General features: G+C 44.9%; 1 protein-coding gene across 7 annotated transcripts in view; it reads right to left on the bottom strand.

The window, feature by feature from the left end:
• The window catches only part of LOC138642413 (uncharacterized), a 347,309-nt gene that overhangs the window by 184,649 nt on the left and 135,431 nt on the right, over positions 1 to 27,229 (bottom strand). For 6 of the 7 annotated variants that reach the window (XM_069730557.1, XM_069730558.1, XM_069730555.1 and 3 more), the window contains 2 exons: positions 14,115 to 14,234; positions 2,831 to 2,873 (listed from right to left, as the gene is read on the bottom strand). In XM_069730557.1, the coding sequence (XP_069586658.1) occupies positions 2,831 to 2,873; positions 14,115 to 14,234 (163 nt within the window). The remainder of the gene's footprint in view (positions 1 to 2,830; positions 2,874 to 14,114; positions 14,235 to 27,229) is intronic. The other variant, XM_069730560.1, reaches the window with a different exon arrangement.

Below are 27,229 nucleotides of genomic sequence, written 5' to 3'. Positions count from 1 at the left end.
GTCTCTATACTACGTGGCTCTGTGCTGGCCAATATACTAAGTGACTGGGCAATATACTATGTGGCTCTGCTATATACTATGTGGCTGGGCAATATATTATGTGGCTCTGCTATATACTACGTGACTGGGCAATATACTACGTGGCTGCACAATATACTACGTGGCTGCACAATATACTACGTGGCTGGGCAATACACTACGTGGCTGCACAATATACTACGTGGCTGCACAATATACTACGCGGCTGCACAATATACTACGTGGCTGAACAATATACTACGTGGCTGCGCAATATACTACGTGGCTGCGCAATATACTACGTGGCTGCGCAATATACTACGTGGCTGGGCAATATACTACGTTGACATGCATATTCTAGAATACCCGATGCGTTAGAATCGGGCCACCATCTAGTAGTTAGTAGTTTTCTTAAATGTGGTTTTGAGCACCTTGAGGGGGTGCAATTTATAGACTGTTGTCACTTTTGGGTATTTTCTGTCATATAGGCCCCAAAGTTACTTCAAATGTAATGTGGTTTCTAAAAAAAAAGATTTTGCAACTTTTAATCCTGAAAACTTCCTTACAAAAAAAAAATGTTTTAAAAATTGTGCTAATGCAAAGGTGACATGTGGGAAATGTTATTTATTAACTATTTTGTGCAATATGACTAATTTAAAGGCATAAAAATTAAAAGTTTGAAAATTGCAAAATGTGTCCAATTTCCAATTTTTTCACAAAGGAATTTCATCACTGTCATGAAGTACAATACGTTACAAAAAAATCAGAATCAGTGGGATCCATTGAAGAGTTCCAGAGTTATGACTTCATAAAGTGACAGTGGTCAGAATTGAAAAAATTGGCTTGGTCAGAAAGGTGAAAACAGGCTTTGAGGTTAACGCAACCGTGTTTTTTTGGTTGTGTTTTGTGATTAATTAATATGTATGTAGTGTAAATAGTTTACTGACAGTGAAATAGGATTAATTAGTTAATTTGTTGATTTAGTGGCAATTTGAGATAACCTTGGCAACATGACATAGTTCATGTATATCTACAAATCTTTTTTTACATCCACGGACCTGCGCTTTGAAAAATCATGCCTATGCCATTGAAAACAAACTAAAATGGAAGACATTATATGGGAATGTATTATTACAGTACATTTTCTAGATATAGTTTTCAAGGTACTTGATGATGAAACAACAGCAACAATTTCTGTGGTTCAACATGCTTTTTACATATGGGTTGTACTCTTATTAGGGTCTAAAAAAGAAAACCAGTCAAAGCAAATAAACAAATATCAAAATAATTAACTTTGCAAAAATAAATTAGGTAACCTATTATTGAAACAAAAAAAATGAACTAGCGTATTTAAAGAGTTTATCCACAACCTTGATTCAGTTACTGGTTTTGCCATAAATGCTAAAGGATAACGCCCCTGAAGCTCCCCATATGCCTTTTCTGCCAAGTTTCATGGTGTTTTATGCCTTTCTGCCTTGTTTCCTGTGCCCTGGCACATGAGAGGACGTCCTCTTTCTTGCTCCCTGTCGCAGGTCCAGCGCAGGCGTACTTTGTCTGCCCTGTTGAGGGCAGAGCAAAGTACTGCAGTTCACAGGCGCAGGGAAAGGTTAGAGAGGCCCGGCGCCTGTGCACTGCAGTACTTTATGCTGCCCTCAACAGGGCAAATCAGTTTGCATGTGCAGGAGCCGCAACAGAAGTAAGGAAGATGACGAAATCGTATGAAGATGGGAGGCGTCGGACCCGGACCTGCGATACCCATCGGACCCAAACCGAACCAGGACCGCCCCTGGGTGAGTATAATCTAACTTGTTTTTCTAATCTTTCAGGTTGCATCGGGGGCTTATCTACAGCATTACAGAATGCTGCAGAAAAGCCCCTGATGGCAGTAGCCGCAGTTTACAGGGCCAAAATGAGGTGACAGATTCCCTTTAAAAATCATGGTTATTCCACAAAATATTGATTTCTGAAATTTTCCTGAGTTAAAACATTAGTATTGTTATTTCTAAATGATTATGAACTTGCTTTTTTGCATTATTTGAGGTCTGCAAGCAATGCATTTTTTTGCTATTTTGACCATTTCTCATTTTCAGAAAAATAAATACAACATTTATTGCATGGAACTTCGGAGACATGTTGTCAGTAGTTTATAGAATAAAAGAACAATTTACAATTTACTCAAAAATATACCTATAAAGAGAAAAGTCAGACAAACTGAAATTTTTTTAGTGGTCTCTTAATTTTTGCCAGAGCTGTATATACACTCTGCAGTATACATACAAATGAAATGGAGAGCTGGGTGTTTACAGAGAGCTGGTAAAGTTCTCAGAAACCGATTGAGCTGTGCTGAATGCAGTGCCGCAATTACTTTACATGAAAGGGATATATAAAGTAGTGGCCAACCCCTTTAATGAAACAGATACACTGCAAAGAGGAGGGAGGAAACAAAGCACGCCCAGATAAAATGTTTGTTTGGTGCTGCTCACTTCTCATTGGGAAATGAGTGGCACTGCTGTGCGTCTACACATAGTTGCAAGAATGCATTCCCGGCCAGTGTTCATTATTGTGCACAAATCCTCAGAGGAAAGTGTACATGCGACATATTCGGCGCTGCTCATCACAGGTGCACGATACCTTTTGATCATAAACGCGCTATGTGTAGATACAATGTCATCAGCACTGCTCACCTTCTGAAATGGAAGTGAGCAGCATTAGACATACTATGTAAATGAAGCTGTTCTTCTCATTCCAATGTATTCAGCAATCGTAATAGTATAAATTCTAGCTTTGCCCATTTGCATCAAACAAAACTCACCGGGAAGGAGGTTTTCCATAGCCGCTGGATTATCTAAAGAATCCTACAAATATCAAAGTGAGAACATTTGTATTCAATGAGCTTTACCAATACACAAAAAAAAACCAGAATGACTAGCATAGAAGATAAATAATAAAAAACAGCCATAAGCATAAAAGATGCACAACAGAAAATATATAATAGGAGACGAGCAGCAGCCCTTTTTGGAATTTAATAAGGCAACCACAATTGTGGCATATACAATTGTCTCTCAATAATACATTTTGTTTTTCTAGGCTTAAAAGAACCACTCCAGCATTTTTTCTATTTCAGTGCTGGAGTGGTGGTACTAATCTGAAGTTCCCTGACTCTTATACTATCCAGCCGCCATTACAAGCGCCACTCTGACAGGAAGTTAGAGGTAACGGTCTCAAGCTCTCAAAGTATGTGAGAACTTTGTTCTGGCTCTCAGACTTCTATGGAGTTGTCACGTCAGACCATCCAGAAAACACTTTAGCGATCTGCCAGGTCACAAAGACAGGAGCGGAGAGGCTCTAATAAAAGATAAAGATGGCGGCTGGCAACTATGAGAGACTGTGCAGGAAACTTGCATTAGTGACACCACTTCAACGATCTAAAGACTAAAAAACAAAATGCTAAAATGATGCAGCAGCAGTATTATAAGAATATTTATATTATGTATACCCCTCCTCACATGTAAAGCGCCATGGAATAAATGGCGCTATAACAATAAATAATAATAATTTACAGTTTTTGAAGCAATACTATAACCTAAATGATGTTGTTGTTTTGACAAGAGGTTTTTTTTAGGTTACCAGACCTGGTAGATTTTGGAGAAAAAAAAAAGAAGAGAGAGTCTCGCAATGGCAGTGAGGGTATGTGCACACGTTCAGGTTATTTCGCGTTTTTTTTTTCGCGATAAAAATGCTATAAAAACTCATTAAAACGCATACATTATGCATCCTATCATTTAGAATGCATGCTGCATGTTTTGTGCACATGATGCTTTTTTTCCGTGAAAAAAACGCATCGAGGTAAAAAAAAAGCAGCATGTTCATTAATTTTGCGGCTTTTCTGCGTTTTTCCCACTATTCTATGCATTTGGAAAAAAACGCACCAAACACGTAGAAAACGCACGAAAAAAAAACACACAAAAAAACGCATGCGGATTTCTGGCAGAAATGTCCGCTTTTTGTCAGGAAAATTTCTGCAAGAAATCCTGACGTGTGCACATACCCTGAAACTTACAAAGGCCTGCAGGGTGATGAATATCCTGTGCAGAACATGAGATAATCTCCCCCCTCCCCAGCTAGTACATATACTCCCCTGACTCCTCTAATCAGAAGACGAAATGCAAAGGGAAGGGTACATTGGAGCTGTATGCTATGCAGTACCACACTTGGGTACTGCCCTTGTAAGGTCAGAAGTTTTGCATGGAGCATGACAGGATACAATAGAGCCAGGTCCCATTTCACAACCCATCATGCCTTTTTAGACTTTGGAGGGATTCAACTCATCAGGGTTTAAGGGTGAGATTGTGCCAACTTTTATAAGAGCAATGGCGATTGTGAGCACTTGCAGTTTATATCGTTATGTACAGGTGCATCTCACAAAATTAGAATATCATCAAAAAGTTAATTTATTTCAGTTCAATACGAAAAGTGAAACTCATATTAGATAGAGTCATTACAAATAGAATGATCTGTTTCAAGTGTTTATTTCTGTTAATGTTGATGACTATGGCTTAAAGCCAATGAAAACCCAAAAGTCATTATCTCAGTACATTGGAATACATTATAACACCGGTTGAAAAAATAATTTTAAAATCCAAAATGTTGGCCTACTGAAATGTATATTCAGTAAATGCACTCAATACTTGGTCGGAGCTCCTTATGCAGCAATGCGGCGTGGCATAGAGGTAATTGGCCTGTGGCACTGCTGAGGTGTGATGGAAGCCCAGGTTCCTTTGATAGCAGTGTGAAGAAACCAGATTGCATCTAAATTACCCAGACAGCTACGTTTTTGCATAAACAAAAGAACTGTTTTTTTTTTATCTGTATACTGGCTTGTGAATTTAAGTGTTTATGTCTGGTGGGTCAAAAAGACAGACTGCCCACTGATATACTATCTAACATACTGTGTAAGTCTGTAATAGTGACTGTACATTGAGTGGGTTAAGCTTTGTTTATTGATGTGTGCTTATATGCTAATAGTGCTACTTAATCCCATCACCATTGTTTGCCATATCTTGATGTTGAACTAAAGGACACTGGGTAATTCTAAAAATAGCTTACAGGCCTTGGGTATAAATTGACTCAGAGTTCACATCCTGGGAGACTGAAGTACACAGAGCTACCAGCAAGACATTCTGCAAACCACACTACAGACAGAAGAAAGGACAGCAAACAATTCATCATAGCACCATCACGAGGGACACTGGTCTAGGACGCTATAGGATACAACCTAGGGGTTTTCGGCTCCGGTTGGAAGGACACAGATCTGATCCAGTGACCATCTCTGCACCATGGATATGTTTGGAGAAAGCCAGGGTTGGGACCCGCTGGTCGCCTTGTTCCATGGAGATGGTCCGATACGACAGGTGGTGACTCTCGTGTCAACTGGCTTTGGACCTTGTATGGACTCTATGGACAGTTCTTGGTCATCTCCCTATGCTTGTCGTTACCCCTTCTCTGTGCGTTCATCCACAGATGGAGTAGCGACCCTGGGAGCTCTGACATCATGTTAACTGGAAACACGTGGAGACGCAGTGATATTTTATATGCAGCCATGTACCCATACAATTCCAGGCATGTTGGGAATGCTCTGTTTGTTATTGTGTGCTGTGGTTCAATAAAGTATTGCCACCCTGTTTTACCTTAACCCTGTGTTGTCTGTGTAGTGTATTGCCCACTGGGAGATAGAGCGGGCGTTCAGTGGTATGAGCCGTGGTCTATGCAGTCTTGCTAAAGACAGCCGGGCCAGCGGACGAGAGCACCCACTGACCCCGCTTCTCCGTAACAAGCAGCCTTCAGCTCGTCTGCATTATTGGGTCTGGTGTCTCATATTTCTCTTGACAATATTCCTTAGAATTTCTATGGGGTTACGGTCAGGTGAGTTTGCTGGCCACTCAAGCAAAGTGATACTGTTGTTTTTAAACCAGGTATTGGTACTTTTGGCATTGTGGACAGGTGTCAAGTCCTGCTGGGAATGAAATTTCCATCTCCAAAAAGCTTGTCGGCAGAGGGAAGCATGAACTGCTCTAAAATTTCCTGGTAGATGACTGCGCTGACTTTGATATTAATAAACACAGTGGACCTACACCAGCTGATTACATGACTCCCAAAACCATCATTGATTGTGGATACTTGATGATATTCTAATTTTGTGAGCTGCACCTGTATGTGGGACAGTACAGTGTTTTGTTTTTTTAATGGTACTAATAAAAGTTAGGTTTTATACCTTTTCTATTTTATTATTTCTCCCTGCTGATTATACGGTACATGTCCAGAAACATGCCGATTCATGATTTGAAAAAAAGTATAAAAAAAAACATTATAAAAGTTAGCAATGTGTTGATTGCAAAAAGGGGAAGAAAAAGCTAAAGTGCATATACGAAAAATCACCCAGTCCTTAAGGGGTTAATTACTGCAGTAATAATAAAAAAAAAAAACACATTTCAGTGGCAATAATGGAGAATAGCCAAGGAAAACCAGTATGTAAACCTAATGCATTATCTTTACGTACTAGTTTGCAATTCTGCTGGACACCAATTAAAACAAACTTGTGGGGCAGGATGGAAGATGCCTAGCATAAGATGATTACTCTTGCCAGTAATTAAATTTCAAAATAAAAAAAATCAAAGCTATTAACCTGTAGATATGGGATTAATCTGCAGGTTAATAGCGATAATATGCTGCCTGGTGCCTGCACGCAGCCGAATGCAGCGGGAGAAAATGAACTTTATACTCCCTGGCGCTGATTAAGTCACTACTCTTGAGTTTACAGACCTGTGGCTGTTAACCACGCTTCCCACCACTGACTGACAGCTGACCGTAACGCCGGGCGAGGGGGGAACGGTTTCAGTCACAAGGTGGCGCCGGTTCAGTCACTGCTTTAACTATACAGAGCGGCAGATGTAACAAGCTTCGGCCCTGACTGACAGCCGGCCTCAATGCAGAGCTAATGTCAGTCAGGGCCGGGGAAGTGGGCCGCTGTTAAATCCACCTTTCTGTGTTTCCAAGCTGGGACTAAACTTATGCCGATGCTGCCCTTGTGACTGAAACAGGAATGTATCTTTAAAGACTATCAATGTTGAGTATTATATGGAGGTTTTAGAACACCACATGCTTCCATCCAGATGTTTATTTCAGGGACGACCTTGAATATCAAGCAAGACGATGCTAAATCACACACTGCATCCATCACAAGAGAATGGCTTTATAGAAAGCCTGCAGTCCACACCTTTCACCTATAGAAAACATTGGCACATTATGAAACGAACAATCCAGCAAAGATGACCTAGGACTGTTTAGCAGATAGAATCCTACATCACTCAAGAATGGGACAATATTCCTCTTGCTGAATCCCAGAAATCGGTCTCCTAACTTACCAGACACTTACAGACTGTTGTAAAAAGCAGGTGAGATGCTACACAATGGAGGACATAGTGGTGCGACAACTTTTTTCAAAATTCTAAAGGAGTTAGTTTTTGCAAGTAAAATGGAAAAAATAGAATTATTCTTACCGTTAATTCGGTTTCTAGGAACCTTCCACGACGGCATACGGAGGTTGCCTCTTTGCCCTAATGGGGAACAGGAAATACGGAGAGGTTAAAAGGCCCTCCCACCTCCCACCTCCCCCTCACCAGTGACTTATAACTGAAAACCATAGCACCGGTTTACCTCGAATCCCAGATTTAAATCCAGGAGTATACGGAGGGAACCAGCGCCGTCGTGGAAGGTTCCTAGAAACCGAATTAACGATAAGAATAATTCCATTTTCTCTAGTCACCTTCCACGACGGCATACGGAGGAATACCAACTAATTTGGCGCTAGGGAGGGACAACGGCCTGGAGTACTTTCCGGCCGAAGGCTAAATCCTTGTTGGGCATTATGTCCAATCTGTAATGTCTGGAGAAAGTTGTAACGAAGACCATGTAGCTGCCCTGCAGATTTGTTCTGCTGATGCACCTGCTCTTTCTGCCCAGGAGACTGAGGTTGATCTAGTCGAATGAGCCTTGATTCCCACTGGAGGAGTTTTATTTTGAGCAAGATATGCTTCTGCTATCGCTTTCTTGATCCAGTTAGCAATAGAACTATTTGCTACTTTCTTCCCTTTATTTTGTCCTGATGGATGGACAAATAGATTTTGATCAAGTCTGTAAGAGCTGGTTTGCTCTAGGTAAAATAATACAATGCGTCTGACGTCCAGCGTATGAAATCTCTCCTCTTTTGGATTTGTTGGATTTTGGCAAAAAGAAGGTAGAACAATTTCTTGGGAGCGGTGGAATTCAGATACGACTTTTGGAAGAAAGGAAGGGTCGAGGCGCAGTATTATTGAGTCATCTCTAATGGACAAATATGGTTCTCTCATTGAGAGGGCCTGTAGCTCTCCCACCCTCCTTGCTGAGGTAATGGCCACTAGAAAAATTGTTTTATAGATCAGATTTTTTTGAGAACAGGAGGATAATGGTCCAAAGGGTGGACCTGTAAGCTCTTCTAATACCAGATTAAGGTCCCATAATGGTACTGTTATCCGTTTTTTAGGGTTCATCCTAGAAGCTGATATCATGAACCTCTTAATCCAGCGATGATTTGCCAGATCCTGGTCAAATATTGAACTGAGGGCGGAAACTTGGACGTTTAGGGTGCTAGGCCTGAGGCCTATTTTTAAGCCTTTTTGCAGAAAGTCTAGAATTTGTGATAAATTCGGATTGAAGGGATCTGATATTTCAGGAAGACAAAATGATGAGAATTTCTTCCAGACTTTATTGTTTATAGCATTGGTTACTGGTTTCCTTGATTTTTGAAGTGTGGAAACCACTGGTTCTGATAGTCCTTTGGCTCTCAACACCTGGGCCTCAGTAGCCATGCCGCCAGAGTCCATTTGTGAGCATCTAGGAGATGGATTGGTCCTTGAGAAAGAAGGTGTTCCATAGGAAACTGGATCGGGCCATCCACCTGTAAATCCACTATCAGGTTGTACCAGCTCCTCTTTGGCCACAACGGGGCTACCAATATAGTTGGTGTCTGTTCTTCCCGAACTTTCTGCAAGACTTTTGCCAATATCGGAATTGGTGGAAACGCATAGGCCAGCTGAAAATTCCATTTCTGGGCCAGTGCATCCACTCCTCTGGAGCCGTCCCTGGGGTTTAGGGAGAAGAAGGCTTCGACTTTCGCGTTTTGGCGGGATGCAAAGAGGTCAATTTCTGGAAGACCCCATTTGTTCACAAGTATCTCGAAACTTCGGTTGCTCAAACACCATTCCCTCGGATGTATGTCCTGGCGACTTAGATAGTCTGCTTGAGTGTTGGATGAGCCTTTCAGGTGAACTGCCGTCAGGGATAATAGATGTCTTTCTGCCCAGGAACATAATCGGGTAGATATGTTCTTTAGGTTGTTGTTCTTTGAACTGCCCTGATGTCTGATGTGAGCCACCGCAGTCATATTGTCCGAATATACTCGAATGTAATGTCCCTTGATAAGATGACCCCTTACTAGTAGAGCTTCCTCTACAGCCTTTAGTTCTCTGTAGTTGGATGACTTCCTGCTTGTTGTCTGGTCCCAGAGACCTTGGAAAGGGGTGTGATTTATCATGGCCCCCCAGCCTCTTTCACTGGCATCTGTTGTAACTGTAGTCAATGGGACTTGTGTCCAATTGACTCCTTTTTGTAAGTTTTTTGGGGTTACCCACCATGCCAGGGAGGCCTTGACACGACCCGGTGTGTACAACCTCTTGTTCAAAGAACTGGGATGACCGTTCCAATTCTGCAGGACATGTGCCTGAAGAATTCTGGAATGAGCTTGGGCCCATGGTACCGATTGGATGCAGGCTGTCATGGATCCTAGAAGAGACATGCCTTCTCTTATTGTAGGGGATCTGGTGTCTCTGAACGTCTTGACCTTCGATAGTAGGGTTAGACGATGGTCCAATGAAAGGAAGGACATTTGTCTTGCAGAGTCCAGAAGAACTCCCAGGAATTTCCTGCATTTGGAGGGTCGTAGCTGTGATTTTTCCAGATTCGGAACCCATCCAAGAGACGTCAGGATATTGAGAGTCTTTGACACATGAGACTCCAAGGTTTGTTTGGTGGGAGCCACTAACAAAAGGTCGTCTAGATAAGGCACTATACAGACGCCTTGCCTCCGGATAAAGAAGACTACTTCCCCCATTATTTTGGAAAATACTCAAGGTGCAGAGGAGATCTCAAACGGAAGAATGTTGAACTGATAGTGCTTTATCAGACGTCCCCTCTGTACTGCAAATTTGAGATACTAAAGGTACCTTCACACTCAGCGACGCTGCAGCGATACCGACAACGATGTCGATCGCTGCAGCGTCGCTGTTTGGTCGCTGGAGAGCTGTCACACAGACATCTCTCCAGCGACCAACGATCCCGAGGTCCCCGGGTAACCAGGGTAAACATCGGGTTACTAAGCGCAGGGCCGCGCTTAGTAACCCGATGTTTACCCTGGTTACCAGCGTAAAGGTAAAAAAAAACAAACACTACATACTTACCTACCGCTGTCTGTCCCCGGCGCTCAGCTTCTCTGCACTCCTCCTGCACTGGCTGTGAGCACAGCGGCCGGAAAGCAGAGCGGTGACGTCACCGCTGTGCTTTCCGGCTGACCGACGCTCACAGCCAGTGCAGGAGGAGTGCAGAGAAGCAGAGCGCCGGGGACAGACAGCGGTAGGTAAGTATGTAGTGTTTGTTTTTTTTACTTTTACGCTGGTAACCAGGGTAAACATCGGGTTACTAAGCGCAGCCCTGCGCTTAGTAACCCGATGTTTACCCTGGTTACCAGTGAAGACATCGCTGGATCGGTGTCACACACGCTGATCCAGCGATGTCTGCAGGGAGTCCAGCGACGAAATAAAGTTCTGGACTTTCCTCAGCGACCAACGATCTCCCAGCAGGGGCCTGATCGTTGGTCGCTGTCACACAGAACGATTTCCTTAACGATATCGTTGCTACGTCACAAAAGGCAACGATATCGTTAACGATATCGTTATGTGTGAAGGTACCTTTAGTCCTGCCAATAAAGCTCATTTGAATTGAATTGAATTGATACTGTCGATGTCTCTGGTGAATGGGGATGTGAAAGTATGCATCTTTCAGATCGACAGTAGCCATGAACGAGTGAGGGCTTATCAAGGGAATGGCATTTTTCACTGATTCCATCTTGAATCTTCGGTATTTCACATGCCGGTTGAGGCCTTTCAGATTTATAATAATACGGGACTCGCCCGAAGGTTTGGGTACCAGAAAAAGACGGGAGTAATGCCCCCGATCTCTCTCTGATTCCGGAACCTGAAATTTCACATTTGACATCTTTAGGGCCCTGAGACCCGACTCTAATATGGACTGTTTTTTTAAGGAGGGAAGGGAGGTAATCTTTAGACCCCGTGGGGGGGAGGAAATGAATTCTATTAGAAGACCCTCTTTAATGACGTTGAGGATCCAGGGGCAATTGGTGATGTTTTGCCACTGAAGTACAAAATTTGAGAGTCTCCCCCCCCACCGAGTCGAAGTCACCGCTTCTCCTGCTGAGACTGTTGCTGCTGTTGAGGGATAAGGATATTTGTCCCCCCTCCCTTCGGGTAACTCCATCTCCCGGACTTGCCTTTTCCTCTCTGAGAGGTTTGGGTCTGAAAGGGACGAAAACATTTCTTTTTGGGAGTTTTTTGTTCTGGGAGGGCTTTCTTCTTATCGGTTGCCTTTTCCAAGATGTCATCTAGGGAAGGCTCAAAGACATAGTTACCCTTAAACGGTATGGCGCACAATTTGGCCTTGGAGGTGATATCACTAGGCCACATTTTTAGCCAAAGTGCCCTTCTAGCTGAATTAGTCTGCACTAATGATCTAGCAGCAATTCTGATAGTTTCCATAGAGGCATCCGCCAAGAAACCCGTGGCGCTAAGAAGACTGGGTAGAGAGTCTAACAATTCAGCTCTAGAAGTGCCCTGGGATATGTGGGATTCCAGTTCTCCCAACCAGCGTAAAAGTGCTCTGGCCACACACGTTGACGCAATATTGGCTTTGAGGGCTACCGTGGAGATCTCCCACGATTTTTTCAACAGACTTTCAATTTTTCTGTCTATTGGATCTTTTAATTGTGAAGAGTCTTTGAACGGAAGAGCGGTTCTCTTAGCCACTCTTGCCACTTGTGAATCGACCTTGGGGACATCCGATTTGGCCGAATCCCCTTCTAAGGGGAATCTATGCTTCATCTCGGATGGGGTACTGAGACGTTTTTCAGGTAGTTCCCACTCTTGATCAATCATATCAGATATATTAGAATGAATCAGGAAACCCACCCGTTTACCCTTAGTTATACCACCAAACATCTGGTCCTGTATGGACTGTGGTTCTGACTCTTCCTCCAGCCCCATAGTACTGCGTACGGCAGATACTAAATCCTCAACCCATTCTGAAGAAAAAAGATATTTCCTAGCTTCAGAGGTTATAGGGGACGTAGGTTCCTCCCGTCGACCCGAGGATGAGGCATAGGAGAGGTCTGATTCAGATTCAGAATCCTTATCCTGGATTTTTCTTTTCTTAGCTGGAGAAAGTGGAGGTGGGGGTGGAGGGGTAAAGGCCGCTAGGGAAGATTGCACCTCTTGTTTGACTAAGGAGCAGATTTCTTCCAATAGAGAATGTTGCTCTGCCCTGACAATCTTGTCACTACAGGTTCTGCAGAGTTTTTTCTCCCATAATGGGGGCAGCTTAATGTTACAGATGGCACATTTCTTTTTAGTAGTAGTTTTAGGGGTGGACTTTTCTCCCTGCAACGAGAGGGGAGAGAGAGTCAGAACTAATAATATCCCCCTAAATCACTAGCTAAGGACCCCTGTCCCTGCAGCACTTACTGTGGCAGGGGCAGCGCTGGGCTCTGCAGGCACAGGGCAGGTACTGCTTTCCATGACAGGACAGTCTTACCTGCGACGTTTTCTGGAGGTTTTATGCTCTGCAGCATTTCCCTGCCCCCAGCGGTTAACGAAATCCTCCTCCCCTCCATGGTCCCGGGTGGAGGAACGGCGTCCTGCACGAGGCGCCGCCGGCAAAAGTGCCCCCAGAGAGCGCAGAAAAGACCGGAAGTGACACACGCGACAACTTCCGGGTAGCCAGCAGCGTGCAGAGGAGAGCAGACCTCTCAGGGAGGACTCCGGTCGGGATCGCTGGCCTGCTTTGCCCTCACGGGGGCGCGGGAAGGCCAGGGAACGGTCCCGAGGACACCGCAGCGCGGCGCGACGGGAGCAGCATAAGGGGGGAGGTAAGATACGACACCATGCTGCCCGGTTTTTAATAGGCAGAGCCTTAGTAGGTGCAGTAGTTACCGGCCACCACAGCACACGTAAGAAACCTCTCTCTGTCCCATGGGGAACAGGAAAGACACTGGTGAGGGGGAGGTGGGAGGGCCTTTTAACCTCTCCGTATTTCCTGTTCCCCATTAAAGCAAAGAGGCAACCTCCATATGCTGTCGTGGAAGGTAACTAGAGAAATTACCATTTTTCATTTTCTGTGTGTTCTATGTCCTGAATGTAATATAACAAAAAGATTTCCAAATCATCGCAATCTTGCTTACTTTACATTTCCCAGTTTCCCAACTTTTTTGAAAATTGTGGATGAACAACCTTTAGGTAAATTATAATTGTAAAACTTATACTGCATTTTTTTTAAACTGTCTAAATAGTTAAAATGTAGAACAAAGATAACTTAAAGGGAACCTTTCACCAGGAATAATGGCTGCTCTGTATACTCAGCAGTGACTGAACCGCTGCCGCCCCATGACGGACTACATAACACTGGTGGAGAGAATAAAGATCCTTTCTTCCCTGTTGCATTCAGCTGTGTGCCAGCGCCGGACAGCATCATAACGCTGTTAACCTGCGGATTAACCGCATACCTACAAGTTAACAGCGTTATCCCAGGTGACAGGTTCCCGTTAAGCGGTTATAAACTGTTAACTATAAAGAAGAACCCTGAACTTTGGACTGAATTAAATCATCATAACTGCAAAAGGAAGAGAAGGCCAGGAACCCATATATAATGGATTGACTTACATATTGTTGAAATAATTCTGGAAACATTTCTGCCAGCACAATCCTCTTCAGCTCATCTGCTTTTATGTTATTTAAGCCTCTAAGTTGTACATTTTCAAAAACTTTCGGATACTCAGCCTTCTGTTTAAAAAAAAAAAAAATAATAAAAAAAAATTGAAAAATCGGATAAGTAACAACAAGTAAACTAGAAAAAGGAAGAATTGATTAAGAGATTACATATATATATATATATATATATATATATATATATATATATATATATATATATATATATATATATATATATATATATATATATATATATATATATATATATATATATATATACATATATATACATATATATATATATATATATATATATATATATATATATATATATATATATATACACACACACACACACTAGATGGTGGCCCGATTCTAACGCATCGGGTATTCTAGAATGTGCATGTCCACGTAGTATATTGCCCAGCCACATAGTATATTGCCCAGCCACATAGTATATTGCCCAGCCACATAGTATATTGCCCAGCCACATGGTATATTGCCCAGCCACATAGTATATTGCCTGTTGTGAATTCTGTTGTCGAACTCCCTCCTGTGGTCGTGAATGGTACTTCGGCGAGTTCTGTCCATGGACTCCCTTTGGTGGCTGTGAGTGGAGCTGCTGCTTCTGAGGTTCCTTACACAGGTGACGTGGTTTATCCTTTGGTTGGCTGCTCTATTTAACTACACTCAGATCGTTACTCCATGCCAGCTGTCAATGTTTCTGCATTGGTTCAGTTCGCTCCTGGATCTTTCTGGTGACCTGTCTTCTCCTGCAGAAGCCAAGTTCCTGATGGTCATTATTTGTTCATTGTTTTCTTGTCCAGCTGGTTATCATGATTTTGTCTTGCTAGCTGGAAGCTCTGGGATGCAGAGTGGCCCCTCCGCACCGTGAGTCGGTGCGGAGGTCTTTTTTGCACACTCTGCGTGGTCTTTTGTAGTTTTTTGTGCTGACCGCAAAGATACCTTTCCTATCCTCTGTCTATTTAGTAAGTCTGGCCTCCCTTTGCTGAAACCTGTTTCATTTCTGCGTTTGTGACTTTCATCTTTACTCACAGTCAATATATGTGGGGGGCTGCCTTTTCCTTTGGGGAATTTCTCTGAGGCAAGGTAGGCTTTTTTTTTCTATCTCTAGGGCTAGTTAGCTCTTAGGCTGTGACGAGGCGCCTAGGTCTTGTCAGGAGCGCTCCACGGCTATTTCTAGTGTGTGTGTGTTAGGATTAGGGCATGCAGTCAGCAGAGATCCCACATCCCAGAGCTCGTCCTGTGTGAGTTTATCAGGTTGTGCCTGGTGCTCCTAACCACCAGGTCATAACAGTACAGCTGGCCCAAAGTATTAATGCATCTCAATAGAGGGACAAGAGAAGTTCTGAGACCATTTTTTTTTCTTTGCACTGTGGTTTGTCTTTCTTTTCCCCTAAAACTTTGGGTGGTTCAGGACACAGGTTTAGATATGGACATTCAAGGTCTGTCCTCTTGTGTGGATCAGCTCACTAAAAGGGTACAAAACATTCAAGATTTTGTGGTTCAGAATCCTATCTTAGAGCCTAGAATTCCTATTCCTGATTTATTTTCTGGGGATAGATCTAGGTTCTTGAATTTCAAAAATAATTGTAAACTGTTTCTAGCTTTGAAACCCCGCACCTCTGGTGACCCCGTTCAACAAGTAAAAATCATTATTTCTTTGTTGCGTGGTGACCCTCCCTTGCGCCAGGAGATCCTGCATTGCGTGATGTTGATGCGTTTTTTCTGGCGCTTGGATTGCTTTATGATGAACCAAATTCAGTGGATCAGGCAGAGAAAATCTTGCTGGCTTTGTGTCAGGGTCAGGATGAAGCGGAGGTGTACTGTCAGAAGTTTAGAAAGTGGTCTGTGCTTACTCAGTGGAATGAATGTGCCCTGGCGGCAATTTTCAGAAAGGGTCTTTCTGAAGCCCTTAAGGATGTCATGGTGGGATTTCCCACGCCTGCTGGTCTGAATGAGTCTATGTCCTTGGCCATTCAGATCGATCGGCGCATGCGTGAACGCAAAGCTGTGCACCATCTGACGGTATTCTCTAAGCATAGGCCTGAGCCTATGCAGTGTGATAGGACTTTGACCAGAGCTGAACGGCAAGAACACAGACGTCGGAATGGGCTGTGTTTTTACTGTGGTGAATCCACTCATGCTATCTCCGATTGTCCTAAGCGCACTAAGCGGTTCGCTAGGTCTGCCACCATTGGTACGATACAGTCTAAATTTCTTTTGTCCGTTACTCTGATTTGCTCTCTGTCGTCCTATTCTGTAATGGCATTTGTGGATTCAGGCGCTGCCCTGAATTTGATGGACTTGGAGTTTGCCAGGCGCTGTGGTTTTTTCTTGGGGCCCTTGCAGTATCCTATTCCATTGAGAGGAATTGATGCTACGCCTTTGGCCAAGAATAAGCCTCAGTACTGGACCCAATTGACCATGTGCATGGCTCCTGCACATCAGGAGGATATTCGCTTTTTGGTGTTGCATAATCTGCATGATGTGGTCGTTTTGGGGTTGCCATGGCTACAGGTCCATAATCCAGTGTTGGATTGGAAATCTATGTCTGTGTCCGGCTGGGGTTGTCAGGGGGTACATGGTGATGTTCCATTGTTGTCAATTTCGCCTTCCACTCCTTCTGAAGTCCCTGATTTTTTATCAGATTACCGGGATGTATTTGAAGAGCCCAAATCCGGTGCCCTACCTCCTCATAGGTATTGCGATTGTTCTATTAATTTGATTCCTGGTAGTAAGTTTCCTAAGGGCCGTCTGTTTAATTTATCTGTGCCAGAGCATGCCGCTATGCGGAGTTATATAAAGGAATCCTTGGAGAAGGGTTATATTCGTCCATCGTCGTCACCATTGGGAGCAGGGTTCTTTTTTGTGGCTAAGAAGGATGGCTCTTTGAGACCGTGTATTGATTACCGTCTTCTTAATAAGATCACAGTCAAATTTCAGTATCCTTTGCCGCTGCTGTCTGATCTGTTTGCTCGGATTAAGGGGGCTAGTTGGTTCACCAAGATAGATCTTCGAGGGGCGTATAATCTTGTGCGAATTAAACAGGGTGATGAATGGAAAACAGCATTTAATACGCCCGAGGGCCATTTTGAGTACCTAGTTATGCCATTCGGGCTTTCTAATGCTCCATCTGTGTTTCAGTCCTTTATGCATGACATCTTCCGAAAGTACCTGGATAGATTCATGATTGTATATTTGGATGACATTTTGGTCTTTTCGGATGATTGGGAGTCTCATGTGAAGCAGGTCAGAATGGTGTTCCAGGTCCTTCATGCGAATTCCTTGTTTGTGAAGGGGTCAAAGTGTCTCTTTGGAGTTCAGAAGGTTTCATTTTTGGGTTTCATTTTTTCCCCTTCTACTATCGAGATGGACCCTGTTAAAGTTCAGGCCATTTACGATTGGACTCAGCTGACATCTGTGAAGAGCTTGCAGAATTTCCTGGTCTTTGCTAATTTTTATCGTCGCTTCATCGCTAATTTTTCTAGTATTGCTAAACCATTGACTGATTTGACCAAGAAAGGTCCTCTGCGGCTGTAGAGGCTTTTCAGGAGTTGAAGCGTCGTTTTTCTTCTGCCCTTGTGTTGTGCCAGCCAGATGTTTCGCTCCCGTTTCAGGTTGAGGTTGAAGCTTCTGAGATTGGAGCAGGGGCTGTTTTGTCGCAAAGAAGTTCTGATGGCTCTGTGATGAAACCCTGTGCCTTCTTTTCTAGAAAATTCTCGCCTGCTGAGCGCAATTATGATGTTGGCAATCGAGAGTTGTTGGCCATGAAGTTGGCATTCGAGGAGTGGCGACATTGGCTTGAAGGAGCTAAACATCGTGTGGTGGTCTTGACGGATCACAAGAATTTGACTTATCTCGAGTCTGCCAAACGGTTGAATCCTAGACAGGCTCGATGGTCGCTCTTTTTCTCTCATTTTGATTTTGTGGTTTCATACCTTCCGGGATCTAAGAATGTGAAGGCTGATGCCCTGTCAAGGAGTTTTGTGCCTGACTCTCCGGGTGTTCCGGAGCCGGCGGGTATTCTTAAAGAAGGGGTAATTTTGTCTGCCATCTCCCCTGATTTGCGGCGTGTGCTGCAGAAGTTTCAGGCTGATAGACCTGACCGTTGTCCTACGGAGAAACGGTTTGTCCCTGATAGATGGACTAGTAGAGTTATCTCTGAGGTTCATTGTTCGGTGTTGGCTGGTCATCCTGGAATCTTTGGTACCAGAGATTTGGTGGCTAGATCCTTTTGGTGGCCTTCTTTGTCACGGGATGTGCGTTCTTTCGTGCAGTCCTGTGGGACTTGTGCTCGGGCTAAGCCCTGCTGTTCTCGTGCCAGTGGGTTGCTTTTGCCCTTGCCGATCCCGAACCCATATTTCCATGGATTTTATTTCTGATCTCCCTGTTTCTCAAAGGATGTCGGTCATTTGGGTGGTTTGTGATCGCTTCTCTAAGATGGTCCATTTGGTACCCTTGTCTAAATTGCCTTCCTCCTCTGATTTGGTGCTATTGTTTTTCCAGCATGTGGTTCGTTTGCATGGCATTCCAGAGAACATCATCTCGGACAGAGGTTCCCAGTTTGTTTCGAGGTTTTGGCGGGCCTTTTGTGCTAAGATGGGCATTGATTTGTCTTTTTCTTCGGCTTTCCATCCTCAGACTAATGGTCAAACCGAACGAACTAATCAGACTTTGGAAACTTATCTGAGATGCTTTGTTTCTGCTGATCAGGATGATTGGGTGTCGTCCTTGCCTTTGGCTGAGTTCACCCTTAATAATCGGGCCAGCTCGGCTACTTTAGTTTCTCCTTTTTTCTGTAATTCTGGTTTCCATCCTCGTTTCTCTTCAGGGCAGGTTGAGCCTTCGGACTGTCCTGGTGTGGATGCGGTGGTGGACAGGTTGCAGCAGATTTGGACTCTTGTGGTGGACAATTTGACATTGTCCCAGGAGAAGGCTCAACGTTTCGCTAACCGCCGGCGCTGTGTTGGTCCCCGACTTCGTGTTGGGGATTTGGTTTGGTTGTCATCTCGTCCCGTTCCTATGAAGGTTTCCTCTCCTAAATTTAAGCCTCGTTTCATTGGGCCATATAAGATTTCTGAAGTTCTTAATCCTGTGTCATTTCGTTTGGACCTTCCAGCTTCTTTTGCCATCCATAATGTGTTCCATAGGTCGTTGTTGCGGAGATACGTGGCGCTTATGGTTCCCTCCGTTGATCCTCCTGCCCCGGTTTTGGTTGAGGGGGAGTTGGAGTATGTGGTGGAGAAGATTTTGGATTCTCGTGTTTCGAGACGGAAACTTCAGTACCTGGTCAAGTGGAAGGGTTATGGTCAGGAAGATAATTCCTGGGTTTTTGCCTCTGATGTTCATGCTGCCGATCTTGTTCGTGCCTTTCATTTGGCTCATCCTGATTGGCCTGGGGGCTCTGGTGAGGGTTCGGTGACCCCTCCTCAAGGGGGGGGTACTGTTGTGAATTCTGTTGTCGAAATCCCTCCTGTGGTCGTGAATGGTACTTCGGCGAGTTCTGTCCATGGACTCCCTCTGGTGGCTGTGAGTGAAGCTGCTGTTTCTGAGGTTCCTTACACAGGTGACGTGGTTTATCCTTTGGTTGGCTGCTCTATTTAACTCCACTCAGATCGTTACTCCATGCCAGCTGTTAATGTTTCTGCATTGGTTCAGTTCGCTCCTGGATCTTTCTGGTGACCCGTCTTCTCCTGCAGAAGCTAAGTTCCTGATAGTCATTATTTGTTCATTGTTTTCTTGTCCAGCTGGTTATCATGATTTTGTCTTGCTAGCTGGAAGCCCTGGGATGCAGAGTGGCCCCTCCGCACCGTGAGTCGGTGCGGAGGTCTTTTTTGCACACTCTGCGTGGTCTTTTGTAGTTTTTTGTGCTGACCGCAAAGATACCTTTCTTATCCTCTGTCTATTTAGTAAGAAACCTGTTTCATTTCTGCGTTTGTGACTTTCATCTTTACTCACAGTCAAATGTGGGGGGCTGCCTTTTCCTTTGGGGAATTTCTCTGAGGCAAGGTAGGCTTTATTTTCTATCTCTAGGGCTAGTCAGCTCTTAGGCTGTGACGAGGCGCCTAGGTCTTGTCAGGAGCGCTCCACGGCTATTTCTAGTGTGTGTGTTAGGATTAGGGCTTGCGGTCAGCAGAGATCCCACATCCCAGAGCTCGTCCTGTGTGAGTTTAACTATCAGGTCGTGCCTGGTGCTCCTAACCACCAGGTCATAACAATTGCCCAGCCACATAGTATATTGCCCAGCCACATAGTATATTGCCCAGTCATGTAGTATATTGCCCAGTCACGTAGTATACAGCACAGACACGTAGTATACAGCACAGACACGTAGTATACAGCACAGACACGTAGTATACAGCACAGACACGTAGTATACTGCCCAGACACGTAGTATGCACCATATCCCTGTTAAAAAAACAGAATTAAAATAAAAAATAGTTACATACTCACCTTCTGGAGCATCCCGATCGAAGCGGCCGGTTACTGATGGTCCTCGCGCGCTCCGGTCCCAAGAGTGCATTGCGGTCTCGCGAGATGATGACGTGGTGGTCTCGCGAGACCGCTACGTCATCATCTCGCGAGATCGCAGCATGGATCGGTTACCGGAGCATCGCGAGCGGGAAAGGCCTGTTGTGGATCCGAGGGGCCGACGGACGGTGAGTATATAATGATTTTTTTATTTTTTTTATTATTTTTAACATTAGATCTTTTTACTATTCATGCTGCATAGGCTGCATGAATAGTAAGAAATTGGTCACACAGGGTTAATAGCAGCCATAACCGAGTGCGTTACACCGCGGTCAACGCTGCCATTAACCCTGTGTGAGCACTGACCGGAGGGGAGTATGCGGACGACGGGCACCGACTGCGGGGAGGAAGGAGCGGCCATTTTCTTCCGGACTGTGCCCGTCGCTGATTGGTCATGGCTGTTTTACCGCGACCAATCAGCGACTTCGATTTCCATGACAGACAGAGGCCGCGACCAATGAATATCGGTGACAGACAGACGGAAGTGACCCTTAGACAATAATATAGTAGAATATATATATACTAGATTGTGGCCCGATTCTAACGCATCGGGTTATCTAGAATATGCATGTCCCCGTAGTATATGGACAATGAGGATTCCAGAATTCGCGGCAGACTGTGCCAGTCGCTGATTGGTCGAGGCCATCATCGTCGCCATGGCAACCATTATGACATCTACGTCGATACTGTGCCCGTCGCTGATTGGTCGAGGCGAATTCGCGGCAGAGTGTGCCCGTCGCTGATTGGTCGAGGCAACCTATATGACATCATAGTCGCCATGCTGTGCCCGTTGCAGATTGGTCGAGGCCAGGCGGCCTCGACCAATCAGAGGCGAGGGATTTCAAGGACAGACAGACAGAAAAACCCTTAGACAATTATATATATAGATTGTGGCCCGATTCTAACACATCGGGTATTCTAGAATGTGCATGTCACCGTAATATATGGACAATGATGATTCCAGAATTTGCGGCAGACTGTTTCCATCACTTTATACCTTGTAATGAGTCAACTGTAAGACAAAACCTGGAAAAACTCAACTCCGTGGAACATAAAAGTGATCTGGACTGAACTGGACTTTACATTTTATGAAAAAAGGAAGAATTGGAGGATTTAAAGGACAAAACAAGAATCTCCTGGAGGACACAGACTGGAAGCAGCCGACATCATACATCTGACATCCTGATACCTGGACCTATAGAAGGTAGGAGAATTCTTTAACTACAGCACAACCTATAGACGTGCTACAAATTAATCTTCTTAGAAACAAGGATTATAATTAACATATAACTACAAAATGGAAAACACAAATTTAGAACATGTAAATGAACAAAGCCCAGAGCCAGAGACACAGGAATGCTGGGGGCCAGATCAGGAGATAACACAGGGGGGCAATAAATCCAAGATGGACTACGTTAGAGAGAATCCAGAGACTCTTTATGCAGATTTCACAAAGAAAGAACCAAAAAGAAAAACCAACGTATTATTCTATACAGAACAACCCTCAGCCTGGCGCACTGCGCTGTGCAAACGATATAAACATGTATCTAAAACCAACGATAAAGGTGTCCAGCAGATTAAAATTACCAGCCAAGCAGAGGACACCAATGCGCTCACCATACTCCTATACAAAAATGGCACAGTCATGGCGCAGGGCACGGAGGAGATTCTGCAGCAATTTGAAAATTGTTTCTCCGATATCAAAGAGCAGGCACAAACCTATAAAGGACTACAAGCCCCAGCAGCTACCTCTAATGCTCACATAGGGATTCCCAGACAGAGCCGCCTAACCCCCGACACTTCACACCTCTCGCCCGATAACATCAGAGACTTCTTATCTCAACTAGAAAGAGACTTGGTCCAACTGAAATTAGCATGTGAAAGAAACTCACAAAGCAACGCAAATTACCAAGCAGCAAATGACACAGCCATACAGAAAATAAGGGAAGAAATGTGTGAAATGAAGTGTAAATACAAGGCAGCACTACAGGAAATGGGGGAACTGAAAAAAGACAATGATCAACTCCGAAAGGAGATTAGAGAATTAAAAGCCCATAGCCCTGGACATCTGAACCAGCAGGGGGCAACGAAAACAAGCCAGAGAGCAGACAACATGGCCACCACTGAACAGAATGTAGAGACACCAAACAGCATTAAAATAATAACCAACAATATGATGGAAGAGAGAAAAGAACCAGCCACCAGCAAAGCCAGCACCACAGACCCCCATCAGCAGCACCGTAGCCCACCCAAGACATCACAAAGTCCTGATACTGTCCTAATAATGGACTCAAATCCTGAAACCAGAGAGATGGAAGAGAGAACAGAACCAGCCACCAGCAAAGCCAGCACCACAGACCCTCGTCAGCAGCACCGTAGCCCACCCAAGACATCACAAAGTCCTGATACTGTCCTAATAATGGACTCAAATCCTGAAACCAGAGAGATGGAAGAGAGAACAGAACCAGCCACCAGCAAAGCCAGCACCACAGACCCTCGTCAGCAGCACCGTAGCCCACCCAAGACATCACAAAGTCCTGATATTGTCCTAATAATGGACTCAAATGGGAAGTACCTAAATACACAGCGGCTATTCCCAGGAAAACAGGTCCGTACAATCCGCTGTGCAAGTATTGAACAGGTGACAGAGGTCATCAGCAGACCACGGTTTACCAACCCAAAGCACATTATTATACACACGGGTACAAACAATCGGCCAGACCAGCAGATCGCAGAACAACTGATCAACCTGGCAAAGATGGCAAAACTAAAATTCCGGGACAGTAAAATCATTCTGTCATCGCTGCTTCCAAGAAAGGACATACCCAGGCAAACCACCCAAGCCATCAATGCAGAACTGACTGAAAAGATCAAGACTGTGCCAAACGTGACCCTGGCACAACACCTCTCCATAAACAACAGTCACCTGCACGATGATAAACACCTCAACAAACAAGGGGTCAGCCTCCTGGCCAAAGAGCTGAAGGACATCGTGCTAAACAGAGACCCCGGGCCTGGATTCAACAGTGGCCATAATCACACTGAAAGACCCCCGAGAACGATAAAGCAGAAAACCCCAAGGCTACCTCCTGAAGCTGGAAACAAAGCTCTTCACCCAGTGTCAGACCATCGGAGGTGGAGACCTCCACCGAGGAGACCACCAAGCCCACACAGATACATGCAGAGCAGAGATAGGAATGAGATAATAAACCTGCTCAATGCACTGCGCAGAATAATAATGTGACTGGATGGAACCAAGCACCGCTATAAAACTGTCAGAAATCCGGTTTGTCCCACACAGCCATACTCATTACAAGATATATACACACAAACCACACAGAAGAATGTCTTCACTTACAATCAGCAGCTGGAATATCCAGGGTCTCAACGCCTCAACCTTTGGATCTAAAACAAAGGACCCTGATTTTATACAAAGTATGAAAAATATAGACATTCAGATCCTCCTGGAAACATGGACCAGAGCCGAAAACGAATCCCTGGTGCCTATTGGATACAAGGAATTCTTGGTCCATGCCCAGAAAAATAAAAACATCAAACAGGGCCGGGGCTCAGGAGGAGTAGCGATCTGGTATAAAGAGGAGCTCCACCAGTACATCAAACCGGTGAAGAAAGGAGACAGCCACATATGGATCAGAATCAGCAGCTCCATCCTCACCTGCCAGTCTGATGTCCACCTCTGTGCCACCTATATACCACCGCCAGAGTCCCCCTACTTCAATCCAGACTGCTTCGAGATCTTACAAAGAGAAGCCGCCCATTATCAGGCCCTGGGCAAAGTTCTCATCTTTGGAGACCTCAATGCAAGAACAGGGAGAGAGAGAGACTTCCTGACCACGGATGGAAACATCTACATACTTGGAGCAGAGAATGACGGCCAAGACCCTGTACACACTGAGAGAAACAGCTATGACAGTACAGTCAACAAAAGTGGCAGAAAGCTCCTGAACGTATGTAAAAGTTTAGGACTTCATATCCTTAATGGACGAAGCAAGGGTGACTCCTTAGGAAGGTATACACTAAACTCCCATGTAGGGAGGAGTGTAGTTGATTACGCCATTACAGACCTGAACCTGGCAGATGTCAGCGCCTTCATAGTCACCCCACAAACGCACCTGTCAGACCACAGCCAACTTCTTCTGTACATAAAATCTACAGAGAAACCATCCACTCAGAAGCCACAGCAGAGCGGCCTCTTCACCCGGCCTCCATCCTATAAATGGTCCAAAATGTCGGCACTAAGATATAAAGAAGCTTCCAGCAGACCTGAAATACAGCGGATGCTCCACCACTTCTACAACCTTGAGTACATGCCAAACCCAGAGGGAGTGAACCAAGCAGCAAAGGACCTCAACAATATATTCTACGCAATGGCCAGACTGTCTGACCTTAAAAAAGTCGACTACAAGAGACCAAAAGAAACACAGGTCAATGGCTGGTTTGACAGAGAATGTAAAGCTGTACGGAAGACCTTGAGAACAGCCTCCAACAAGAAACACAGAGACCCCAACCACCTGGGTCTGAGGGAAGCCTATGACTCCATACAAAAGCAGTACAAAACCATCCTCAGGAGGAAGAAGCAGAGTTACATCTCTACCAAGCTCAATCAACTCCAAGACGCCCTCCAAGACAACTCCTTCTGGGAACTATGGAACCACATGGGCACCAAAGACAAGAAAAACAACAACCATATCCAAAATGGCAACCTCTGGCTCCAATACTTCAGAGACCTCTATAAAGACATTCCAAAGGAAGGACTAAGCCAAGAACAGGAAAACATAATGGCGAAACTAAAAGCAATGGAGGAAAAAATCAAAAACTTCCAAAACCCGGTGGATACACCTATAACACTACAGGAAGTAACCGAGAGACTCTCCTCCATAAGATGTAGAAAAGCCGGTGGCCTAGATGGAATCCTACCAGAAATGCTGAAGTACAGCCCACCAGAAATACAGGCTGCAATGGTTAAACTCTTCAATATTGTACTGAGTGCCGGCTACTTCCCTCGTACCTGGAACCAAGGCCTCATCACACCCATCCACAAGAGTGGGGACAGGTATGACCCAGCTAACTACAGAGGCATATGCGTCAGCAGCAACCTGGGAAAACTGTTCAACAGTATCCTGAACAAGAGGATCCTCACCTTCCTCACCGAGCACAACGTCCTCAACAAGAGCCAAGCAGGGTTCATGCCGAACCACCGCACCACTGACCACATCTATACTCTGCACAGCCTCATTCAGAGACACGTCTACAATACAAAGAATGGGAAGATATACGCCTGCTTTGTGGACTTTAAAAAGGCTTTTGATTCAGTGTGGCACCCGGGCTTATTCCTGAAACTGCTGGAGAGTGGAATAGGAGGAAAGACCTACGATGTCATCAAAAGCTCCTACACCGAGAACAGCTGCAGCGTGAGTGTGAGCGGCAAAAGAACGGCTTTTTTCCAGCAGAGCCGCGGAGTAAGACAAGGCTGCAGCCTAAGCCCAACGCTCTTCAACATCTACATCAACGAGCTGGCTACCGCCCTGGAATCCTCCTCAGCACCAGGTCTCACCCTCCACGACGCCCAGGTGAAATTCCTGCTGTATGCAGATGACCTGCTGCTGCTGTCACCAACCGAGAAAGGCCTCCAGGACAACCTGAAAATCCTAGAGAAATTCAGCTCCACCTGGGCCCTACCGGTCAGCCTAAAGAAAACCAACACCATGGTGTTCCAGAGGAGAAAGAGAAGATCAGACCAACACCCATCATTTATCCTCAACAACTGCGACCTCACAGGAACGGACAAATATACCTACCTGGGCCTAGAGATTCACCGGTCAGGGAACTTCAAACAAGCCATAGAGACCCTGAAAGACAAGGCCTGCAAAACCTTCTATGCCATCCGAAGGACACTCTACCATCTGAAGCCACCAGTGAGGGTCTGGCTAAAAATCTTCGACTCCATCATCGCCCCAATCCTCCTGTATGGCAGCGAAGTCTGGGGTCCTCACACCTACCCAGACTGGTCAAAGTGGGACTCCAGTCCAACAGAAATATTCCACCTGGAATTCTGCAAGCACCTTCTCCAGGTCCATCGGAGCACCTCCAACAGTGCTTGTCGGGCCGAGCTGGGCAGATTCCCTCTACACCTAACAGTTCTAAAGAGGGCGCTGTCATTCCGGGCTCACCTGCATAGGAGCAATCCAAGCTCCCACCACCATAAAGCCCTGATACATGAAGGTGAAACAGAAAAACCAGAACCCCCAGAACAGCCCAGCCAAACCCAACCGGAGCAGAACACCAATCACAACAACCTGACAAAAGCCGGAATTAGGAAGATGGCAGATGAAGGCCAGGAGAGGTATGTCAGTGACTGGAAGAACGATATCATCAGCTCACAGAAACTGACCATGTACCGGAGCCTACAGAGAGACTACAGACTGGCCCCATATCTGGAGAAACTCCCGGACCCCAGAGACCGCCAGATCCTGAGCCGATATAGACTCAGT

Source organism: Ranitomeya imitator, chromosome 6 (assembly GCF_032444005.1).
Source record: "Ranitomeya imitator isolate aRanImi1 chromosome 6, aRanImi1.pri, whole genome shotgun sequence".
Classification (NCBI taxonomy): domain Eukaryota; kingdom Metazoa; phylum Chordata; class Amphibia; order Anura; family Dendrobatidae; genus Ranitomeya; species Ranitomeya imitator.
This window is presented reverse-complemented; position numbering and strand designations above follow the sequence as displayed.